Raw genomic sequence first — 10,891 nt, 5'->3', positions numbered from 1 at the left:
GCTGAGAGGCTCACAGCCATTATTGTAAAACGTACACCTAAGTGACATTATGTGTTGTGCACAGCCAATCATTGGCATGCTTATCTGCACTGTTTGAAATTAAGAATTCAAATTATACTAGGTTGAATTTGATCTGAACAGTGTGTATGCCATATTACGTTGGAATTTTTTTTTTTTTTTCATTCCAACAATCAGATCCAGAATTCAGATCAAGACTATTGTTACATCTGCCACCAAAGATGAAGGAGGTTATGTTTTCACCCCTTTGTCTGTTTGTTACTTGCAAAATCGAAGATTTTTCAAGTATATTGGTTAGTCCATTTTGTTATTCCGTCTGTCTGGTCTCTGTTTGTCATCTACAGGTGACAATTTTAAACGGATCTTCACGAAACTTCACCACATGGTAGTTTGCCATAAGGAAGAAGCCGATTGTTTTTGAGGTCAAAAGGTCAACCTCGGCCAAAGGTCATCAACTAAGGTGGTATTTCTGAAATCCTCAATTTTCATCCGATTGACTTGAAATTTGAAGCGAAGTTATATTTCAGGTCAATTAATTCAACCAGCCAATTATTTTTTGAGGTCAACACCGGTCAAAAGGTCAACATAGTCCCAAGGTCATAGGCCATCATCCATGGCTCAGGAAGTGCCTGAAAATCAAGTTTCGTTCCACTCATTGGGGGGGGGGGGGTCGACAAAACCTTGATAATATGATAGTATATATCCAAATACATACGTATCCAAAAGTTCTCCACTCAAATAGCTGCAGTTATTGTGTATTTTCATCTTGAAAATCGATGCATTCCCCGCACTCTCTCATTTAAATTTTCTCCACTCGGATCATGTGTGGGCCATACTGACGCCTCGACAGCCAATAGATCGGCTGACATCGTATGCAAATTTCGTCAGACTGTCATGTGACCAGCTGAGTTGTCCAAGATGGCAGCTTCCTGCAGGGAGGAAATCACTGGCAGCTGATCGGCGATTTATCGGTAATTTTTGATGAATATGGCCAGTGAGGACGCTCCCCAGTGTATTATTCACCAGGACAATGAAGCGAACGAAGAAGTCAAACGTTATACGTCTGTAAGATGGGATAAATGGAGAGAAAGTGTCAACAAATGGCTCGTCTTAGACGGTCACGAACGACGTTTAGCCGGGAGTGCTGACGCGGGAGGACAAACTTCGATCATGGGTCTATTGTACCCGGAGTGCCGGCGTGGGAGGACTAACCATTGTGCAACGCCAGCGCATCGACCCATTGAATGAACGGCATTGACCCTGCCTCGGACAGCTTTATATAATCGGTCAGCCACGGCCGGACATTACATAATAGCTACTGTTTCTGTTTCAGCTTGGCATAGTCTATCCAAGACTCTCTTTCTTTTAACCCTGCAGTATTTATCTGCTCTATTGCAAATGAGGCAGACAGCAGGAAGGACGTGTCGCCGTGAACTCTCAACATGTCCAGCAATGTTTGATGCAGAGCGCAGTTTTTTTGGCGATGGTTCATACATGCAATCATCAACAATCGCAGTCATCATGCATGGTTTGTGAACAACGTTTCCTCACCCCACGTATTCTTTTTGCATCGATGAAGCGACGGTAGCAAGTGTCGTGATAGCCCAGATGACTAGGGATTTCTTCACACTCGATATACACTCGTGCACTCTCGGCTAAACGTCGTTCGTGACCGTCTAAGACGAGCCATTTGTTGACACTTTCTCTCCATTTATCCCATCTTACAGACTAAAACGTTTGACTTCTTCGTTCGCTACATTGTCCTGGTGAAAAATACACTGGGGAGCGTCCTCACCGGCCATATTCATCAAAAATTACCGATAAATCGCCGATCAGCTGCCGGTGATTTCCTCCCTGCAGGAAGCTGCCATCTTGGACAACTTAGCTGGTCACATGACAGTCTGACGTAATTTGCATACGATGTCAGCCGATCTATTGGCTGTCAAGGCGTCACGTGGCCCACACGTGATCCGAGTGGAGAAAATTCAAATGAGAGAGCGCAGGGAATGCATCGATTTTCAAGATGAAAATACACAATAACTGTAGCTATTTGAGTGGAGAACTTTTGGATACGTATGTATTTGGATATATACTATCATATTATCAAGGTTTTGTCGACCCCCCCCCCCCCCCCGATCAGTGGAACGAAACTGGCACGATACAGCTTACGGCTGATGGCCTATCAACAATGAGCTCTCATACGAGCCTCGACAATGTATTCAAAAATTTTTAAAAACCTAACATGGTATCTCTAAAATCCTCATTTTTCATCCGATTGATTTGAAATTTGAAGAGGATTTGTATTTCAGGTCATAAAATTCAACTTGCCAATTATTTTGGAGTTCCACATCGGCCAAAGGGTCAACATAGGCCGAATTTCTAAAATTGTCAATTTTCATCTGATTCACGTGAAATTTGAAGAGGATTTGCATATTTGGTCATTGAATTCAACCACCAATTATTTTTGAGGTCAAATTTGTTTATCTGGATCTTGCAAGTATCGTGCTCGGCACGATGTCTTATTCTTGTTTGTTTGTCTACGTGTTTGTTTGTTTGTGTGCAGGATATCTCAAAAAGTTGTCGATGGATCCGGATGACATTTTGTGGCCAGGTTGGGTGTGTGACAAGGATGAACTGATTAGATTTTGGTGAAGATCCAGATCTGGATCCGACCACTAGAATTTTAAAGTGATTCTTCACCATTGAGAGAATGGGCCAAAAATGATATATATATATATATATATATATAGCACGATATCTCAAAAAGTCAAAACAGATTTGGAAGAAACTTGGTGGACATGTTGGGTGTGTGACAAGGAAGATTTAATTAAATTCTGGTGAAGATCCGAATCCGGATCTGATAATTTTTAAGTGCTTCTTCACCATTGAGAGATAGAGCCAAAAACGATATAGTCCTGCACAGCATGATATTTCAAAAATGTATTGGGCCTGATATGTTCTCATAGATCAGGCATTACGTGGCGAAGGTCCGCGCTCTCCGGAGTATCCTTGTCGTTCCCTTTTTTTGTCCACAAGTCCTCCCAAAATAACTTGTGATCAATTTGATTGTTAAACATCCCACTACTTTCCCCGAATTACCTCTGATGTGAATACATTCGGATGGATTAAATCTGTGTGGCTGCAAATCGGAGAATAATATTTTGACCCGAGGGATATAATCCTTGAGTGTGAAGCCTTTGGTCCCATGCAGGTACTGCAGCCAGATGCTCAGTCGAGAAGTGGATGCGTGCGTGCGCCAGCTCCTCGCTGAGTTGGTGCGCCTCCAAGAGCGACTCTATCAGCGTGATCCAGAGCGTGCACGGCGCAAACGGCGCTTTGTGCTGGGTCTGAGAGAGGTTACCAAGCACCTGCGCATCGGAAAGCTGTGTGCAATGTTGCTTTCACCCAATTGCGAAAGGAGCAGGGCACACGGTGGGTACTGTGCTTGCAGTGTTTGAGCAGAAGTTGTGAAAGCAAGGTGTACTCCATTTGTTTCCTATGAAGTATTTTGGATGTTTCAAATGCAAGATATCCACAGCTTCGTGTATTTATGTTTGACTTGTCAATATGATGTTTTGCACTTCCAGTTGAGTGAATGTTGTACATATGGTTATGCACCATCTGAGAGCATGACATTAGCCTCTACACTCGTTTTGACGACCTTTTGTAGCAGATCAAATCCTCATGATGTGGTTGGTACAAGAGGGTGTCAAAAAAATTCTTTTTTTCTTAATCAAATGTTTCCAAGTCAAAAATTTGACATATTGTGATAGCATCAGGAAACACACACCACTGGGAAATTATGTGGAACTGGCTCAAAATTATATAGAAAAGGACCAACATATATGCTGAGTATGTCTGTTTTTAATTTTATTCGATTTAATCCCCTGAGATTTTATTCTCTCCCACGACAACAACCTCCCCCTACCCCCAAGTCAGCAACATCACCCTCGTTTGCCATTTTGCATATTTGCAGGTGGCTTGGATGAGGCTTTGTGGTCCATCATCAGGCTGGCGCGAGAACAGAAAGTTCCTGTGGTCTTTGCCCTTGATAGGCGTTCTCTCGGACATTGTCTACATAAGAAGGTTCCAGTGAGCGTTGTGGGCATCTTTCATTATGGTGGTGCCGAGGTATGTGGAGCTCAGATGGTGGAGGCTACACTATTTTCATTTTGTAATTCCATTGCACACACAAACTTTCCCAACATTACTTTCCCAACAGACACACTTCCACCATCTGATGCAGTTGACAAAAGAAGCACGTACAGCATACCTGGTAAAACTGCAACAGCTGCAAAACGAAGAGCAGGGTGTTAGTTCCGAGCATGACGAGGAAGAGATTGGTATGAAAGGAATTTATTTCAACCTATCTTGTACCCTGTACCGCGTTGTTTTCCATTTCCTATGCCAATGATTATTATTGAAGAGAAATATCTGCTAATGGTTATTTCCCCCATGCTTGTGCCCCTTGTTCAGATGAGGAGACTAAATCGACCTCTTCATGCTTGATTTCGGAAAAAACACAGGACACTCCTAAAACATTAACAAAGGTGCAAACAGGTATGGAAAAGACTTCTAAACATTATAAACTGCAGACGCTGGGAGAAGACACAATCTTTAATCGTACTGACATTTTCACCGATGAGGTTGGCACCGACGAGGGGGCCGGCGCCGGAGAGGGGGCCGGCGCTGGAGAGGGGGCGGGCGCCGACGAGGGGGCGGGCGCCGACGAGGGGGCCGGCGCCGACGAGGGGGCCGGCGCCGACGAGGGGGCCGGCGCCGACGAGGGGGCCGGCACCGACGAGGAGGCCGGCACCGACGAGGAGGCCGGCACCGACGAGGAGGCCGGCACCGACGAGGAGGCCGGCACCGACGAGGAGGCCGGCACCGACGAGGAGGCCGGCACCGACGAGGAGGCCGGCACCGACGAGGAGGCCGGCACCGACGAGGAGGCCGGCACCGACGAGGAGGCCGGCACCGACGAGGAGGCCGGCACCGACGAGGAGGCCGGCACCGAAAAGGCAGCCAGAACTGACAAGGATGCTGGCATTGACAACGTTTGATTTGAGAAACGGGAATCTTCCTGCTTGGCTGGAGCACGAAGTAACCGTGGTGCAAAACCAATTTGAACCTTTTGGTGAAATGAATTTGACCGAGAGGTATTCCAGTACCTGCAATTGCTTTGCCAATTGACAAACTGAAACTCGTGTCTATACCTTGAGCCTGGACCAGTGCTGTTTTAGCCAAAATCGAATGCTTGGTCCATCCTTGTTCACGCTTCGGGGAAAAGTCCTAATCTACAAAGCGTCTTCCTCCGGGCACCATTTGATTTCCCTGCAAAATGTACCGTGTTCACCATAGTCAAGATACAACGTCGTCGATCCTGGCATCTCTGAATGGCCGTGACACGGCGAGCCTATTTGAGATTGAAAGTCAAAGGAATTGAAACAAATGAAAGTTATCTTCTAAAATGGGCAAAAAAAAGAGATGAAGTACTTCAAACCGAAATAGCATCAAATTCTCCGAACTGCCTACGTATGAGAGCCCCTCATTAGGTCTGAGACCGTTGAAACAAAAAGGTGTACACTACATATCAAGGTCGTTTTGTTGTTTGCTTTGGCTCATGAAGCTGTGCTTGCCGTGCGAACTTAAACCGGTTCTCTTGCCGTGCCATGTTATGGGCATTAGAAATTTCAGGAATTGTCATGAAAGAGAGTTTTGGTTTTGTGCTTATTTTGGAGCTAAAAAGCTGTTTTATTTTGTTTGCGGAACAATTTGTTGACAGCAATCATACAACGGCATTCGTTTTTTTCCCCCTTTGTATGTGGAATAAATGATGAGTTATCGTTAAAATCCGATGCTTTTGAGTGACCCCTTTGATCCCTCCTCTTCATCCTTCCTCCACAAATCACCCCTCATGCCACCCCAAACAACTGGATGCTGGTGTGTACATGACAACCAATCTATGGTGAAATTAAAAAAAAAATTCTTATGATATCATGTCTTTAAACAAACAAACAAAAATAATTAATGTGAATTGCTCTCACTCGACAGCTGAATATAATTTCCAGATGTTTTAATGGGATTTCTTTTTGTACATTGATTGTACATTCTGTGAGACTAACGATTAAATTTTTCATTCTTTATGCAATTTGTCTCATGCTTCCACTCACATCAAGCTTTTCCACACTACTTTGCTGTTGTTTTCATCCATTTATTTATATATACACTTTGTTTATTGCATCGGTAACTCCATCTTTGCATATTTTTTAATCCTATTGCGAAAGCCCACATCATTTGTGGAACATCCCACGATGAGGCTGAAGCACCAGGTCTGTTGCTCCCATATCGCAGATACATCTGTAGCCTCTGCTTTTACCCTCCTCCCCTTTAGTCTTGCTCCCTCTGCCCTCTTGATCCTCCCCAGCTCCTCTAGGATGCCCATGCTCTTCCGTTAATCCCCTCCTGGTCAAACTCACAAAATCCAGGTGTTCTACCCACCTCCACCCTTTTGTCCCTCTTTTCCCCCAGTGGAACCATCTTCCGGAGACTTCAATAATATTGCACTCTTCGCTCCAGGGTTACTGGTACACCACTATCTCACGTCACCCCCATTCACCCTACCTCACTCAACCCTCTTACTTAAAGGTTACTGCGTTTCCTACATTATCCCCATCCTCTTTTGTTGTTAGCTCATTCCCTTGCTCGTCATATCCAACTGTTGCTTTGTTTCCTTTTTACCCTTTACCAACTCGCTCTTCCATGAGCCTCAAACTTGCATGCAAAAAAAACAAACCACCTTGAATTTTGAAAAAGCCAGTCGAACTTTAACTTTAACTCTGAGCCCTCCACGTGCCACTTTTGCAAAACAATGGTGGGATTTTGAGCCTCCCTTCCCCCCTCCCCTTCTTCTCCACCTTTTGTTCTCCTCCTCATTCCTTAACCCGCCTTTCTTGTCCCCCTTTTTTTTTTTTGATATGTGAAATACCCAAGATGACCCTCTTCATTTGCAAACAGTCAAGAGATAATACGAATATTAATTCTGGTTTATGTATGCTCATTTCCTTTGTTGGGATAACTACCCAGTAGACAAGACTTGTATCTGTCGTTTTACCACCGAAAAGGCACTGTGTATCTTTCCTACTGCACAGGACACTGGTTATAGTGTTGCCTTCATTTTTGAAAAATGCATCTTCCCAACTACAGGTAGTTTTTTGTCATTGTGCACCAATATTTTTCATTTATACAGTTTAAAACTATGTTTATTGCAGAGGTTTTCAGAGCAGTTTATTGCAGAACAACTCGGTGTGGTCAAGGTTGGAGCATCCGCTCTGAGTCTGTGAGGTCAGGGATTCAAATCCTGGCCGAATCACACCAAATACTTAAAAAAAAAAGGTATGTGTTGCTTCCTTTCTTGACGCTCAGAATTTAAAAGGATAGTGCACTGACAAACAATACTGGGAAGGCAATGGCAAACCACCCAGTACGACCTTCCCAAGAAACTGCTTCCGCAGCACCGATGCCCTGTAGAGAGAGGATGGTACTTATTTGTTTTTTTTTATTTACTTTTTGTTGTTAGCTGTTTTTTTGTTGTTGTTTGTTTGTTGTTGTTTTGTTAGTTTTGTTGTTTTATTTTACTTACAGACACACAGAATGCAATTTTAACTTTTCAGTCAATTCTTCATCTTACAAACATCGTTTCTGACTTTTGATGGTTCAGTGAGAAACAATTCCAAGGCACTGAATTTACAGATTCTGCATTGTTAACAAATTGTCAGCCAAACGATCTTAGAGGAGGAGAATGGCAATTGCAATCGTTGTTATCACGACTGGCTAAAGTGCGAGCAGAACGAAAAGCGAAACCGTTTGCTTCAGGTTGCATTGTAACATCCTGTCTTTCAAACTATCCCACCCCTTGCGCAATGTATTTTAATTGATTTCTCCCAAATTGAGAGCATCCATCCATTGTAAACGTAGAAGCAGCACGGCCAAAGTGTAATGGCCTAGGCAGCAGCCAAATTTACAATTAGATTTGGAGAAGGGATGAGTCTTGAGGTCAGCTGCAAGATCGATTCCATTTCTTTGCTTATGAGGCCATTCGGCACTGTTGAGAATTGTAATTTTTTTCCAACCAATCAACCTTTTCAAAGTTGTTCTTTTTAACCCTTTACTGAGGTGGAAACTGCTACATGAGCCTTGTATTAATCCGATCGTTTAGATTTCTACGGAGTGTTTATGATGGTGTAAATTAATTTTCAGTGAAAAAGACCATTCAGTTTGCTCTCTTTGATGTTCGCCAACCATCGATGTCATTGTTTGTATTCGTTTAGGGGGAGTTTGGCCAGTACAGTCTTTGGTAAGCAGCACGAGTGTATATCTAGAAATGCCCTGAGGGCCATAAGGAGACCATAAGGTACGATATGATGCTGGAACCCCAGTATTAGGAATGCTAAACATGTGGGAATGCTAAACAGCCCGTTGGTCACCTAAGGTGATGTGTGTGTGTGTGTGTTTGTATATAATGGGACATGAACGTTAAGTATAATTTAAATAAATAGCGTGGACTGTGAATGTGAAAGTAAGAGGAAGTAGAACAGCACTCGGTGGAGCACATATCTCCACCAGGCTGAACAGTTTGTGTTTTTCATCCCACTGAAAGGCCAGATCTGGATCAGGACCTGAATCCAAATCGGATTGTTATTGCCAATCGAATCGCCTTGATATCGCCACAATGTGGACATTATGGGCCAAATGACCTATTTTTTTAATCGGTTTCCTTATGATTATTGCATGAAGGTGGCAGGATCACAATATCATTTTTTTTTAATGCTGACCTTAGCCAGGAGCTAGAGAGGTAGCGTTTTAAAGTTTGGAGCCATTTTTGTGGTTGAGCCCTCTCTCAAGAGTGATGGGTGATGCTTCTGCTTCCTGTGTGGACTCGTATCCATATAATTTGTACTTTTTCTCATCGTTCGATTTTTCTTTTTTTTAATAGAGAAGCTTAGGTATACCATTGCATACTGTGGGGACTGGGTGATCGGTGCTGGAGAGATCTCAACAAAGTCCACCACCCAACTGAAGCAGCGTGCACTTGGAGTTGCAAAGTTTACATGAACAACAATCTTTCACAACTATTTTGGACTTGAAGTTCTCTTTGGCATGACGAAACCGGTTGCGAGCTGCCAGACAACCTTGCAGCCCAAAATCACCATGACAGCAAGGGCAGCAATACAAATACTTTTACTGAGAAAGATAGATATTATCAGATGTTAAGGTAAATAGTAAAGGAAAGGTTAATTTCTGGATGTGAGTAAAGTTGGAGAAAGTAAAAGTAAATTTACCACTTTCTAAGGTCACCCCTCCACCCATGATCATGATATTTTCTACCCCAAATGACCCCATTCCTAAGCTCTCCATTTTCCCAGGTTGTGATTTTTTTTCCTCCGCTCTCCCTCTCTGCTCTTCGTTTGTCAGTTGTTGAGTTGTTCCTTTTCGGTTTAATCCCCACTATACCCTTCCTCTTCTTGCTGTTTCATTCAGCTTATTCACCCCCCCCCTCTCTCCCCCAAAAAAATCCATGGAGTTTCATTCAGTTTGTTCATCCCTCCACACATGGAGTAAAATTGATGCTGTTTGTGTAATTTTTTTGTGAGTGCGAGTTGATTGCTGAGATTTTGCTTTAAAGACTGAAAATGTTGTCAACTAGTTTTAAAAATACACCCTTATGGAATGTGGGCAACACCGACTTGTCTTCATCTCTCTCTCTCTCTCTCTCTCTCTCTCTCTCTCTCTCTGAAAGCAGGTTCAGTGCTTCAAAATCTGTTCTATGGCAAGTACATATTAGATTAGGTGGTTTACCTTTGCCTTGTCAATGGTAGTCAGAGTATTGATTTGTATTTTGTTCAGGGTTCTGGCGATGACTCACCGACTCCTGAAGAAGAACTATGTGGGGCGTTTAACATCCAGCAGCTAACGCCAGCAGACAGAACGCCCAGTTCAACGACCATCCGAGGGCCCACGCACTTTTAAGGATCAATCCCATAGTTTATAGTCGGGTCAGGAATCGAACCCAGACTGGACAGCTCGAAGGTACGTGCGCTATCCTGTCTGGTCACCGATTACCAAAGCAACGTTTATTTCTCTGCCATTAATTCAAAGGGCATTTAAGAGTCGACCACTATTGGTGGATTGGTGCTTTCTGTTGTGTTGACCATGTGTGTAGGTGGAACAGGCAGGTTACTTGTGCCTGAAGGCCATGAGTGAGCCAACTGGTTTTTTAATTTCAATCTGATCATGACATGCTCATTCTTGCTGGACAAGCTCAGGTTCCAGATGTTTAGAATCCAAATCCTTAGTGCACTTGGACAGTGAAGCCACCACCTGTAGCTCGCAAGTCCTTGAGTGACCAGCGATCCAGTCACTGTACCCATATTTTATTCAAGATACGTCATTCCACCACCGAGCCTGCCTTGATATCTTTCATCTTATCTGTGCATTCAATCTGCATTGAGCAACCATTCAAGTTTGTGTTAATTAATTCCCCCATTTTGTCAAGTCCTGTGCAACTTTGAGAGAAGTTTAAGAATAATGAACAGAAGTTTTAAATCAACTCGATCTTGTAAATTATTTCATTGCCAATCACTTATCTTCCATGTGACCTAATCTTCTTTTTGCCAAGAAATTTGCTTCTCCACATTTGAATCCAGCATCAAAGAATGGCCAAGACAAAAGGCAGTTTTTTGTTTTGTTTTACATCTGGTCACTCTCCATCAAGATGGCATCCAGCCAAGTTTTCACACTCGCAAAGGTCCTGTGAATTGGTAGAGTTGTCCTGCTCTTCTTTTGGCTGCTCATCTTTGTGATTGACTTGTGG

The 10,891-nt window shown here is 43.3% G+C and overlaps 1 protein-coding gene across 3 annotated transcripts in view; it reads left to right on the top strand.

Moving 5' to 3' along the window:
* The window catches only part of LOC147030032 (uncharacterized), a 63,436-nt gene extending 57,267 nt beyond the window's left edge, over positions 1 to 6,169 (top strand). For all 3 annotated transcript variants that reach the window (XM_085873700.1, XM_085873699.1, XM_085873701.1), the window contains 4 exons: positions 3,230 to 3,450; positions 3,995 to 4,149; positions 4,241 to 4,361; positions 4,495 to 6,169. In XM_085873700.1, coding sequence (XP_085729826.1) covers positions 3,230 to 3,450; positions 3,995 to 4,149; positions 4,241 to 4,361; positions 4,495 to 5,081 — 1,084 coding nt within the window. In that variant the 3' untranslated portion in view covers positions 5,082 to 6,169. The remainder of the gene's footprint in view (positions 1 to 3,229; positions 3,451 to 3,994; positions 4,150 to 4,240; positions 4,362 to 4,494) is intronic.
* The last annotated feature ends 4,722 nt before the right edge of the window (positions 6,170 to 10,891 follow it).

This window comes from Eptatretus burgeri, chromosome 3, assembly GCF_056783735.1.
Source record: "Eptatretus burgeri isolate ZD-2024b chromosome 3, Ebu_testis_v1, whole genome shotgun sequence".
In the NCBI taxonomy this organism is placed as follows: Eukaryota; Metazoa; Chordata; class Myxini; order Myxiniformes; family Myxinidae; genus Eptatretus; species Eptatretus burgeri.
Note: the sequence above shows the minus strand (reverse complement) of the source record. Positions and strands in the feature narration are given on the sequence as shown.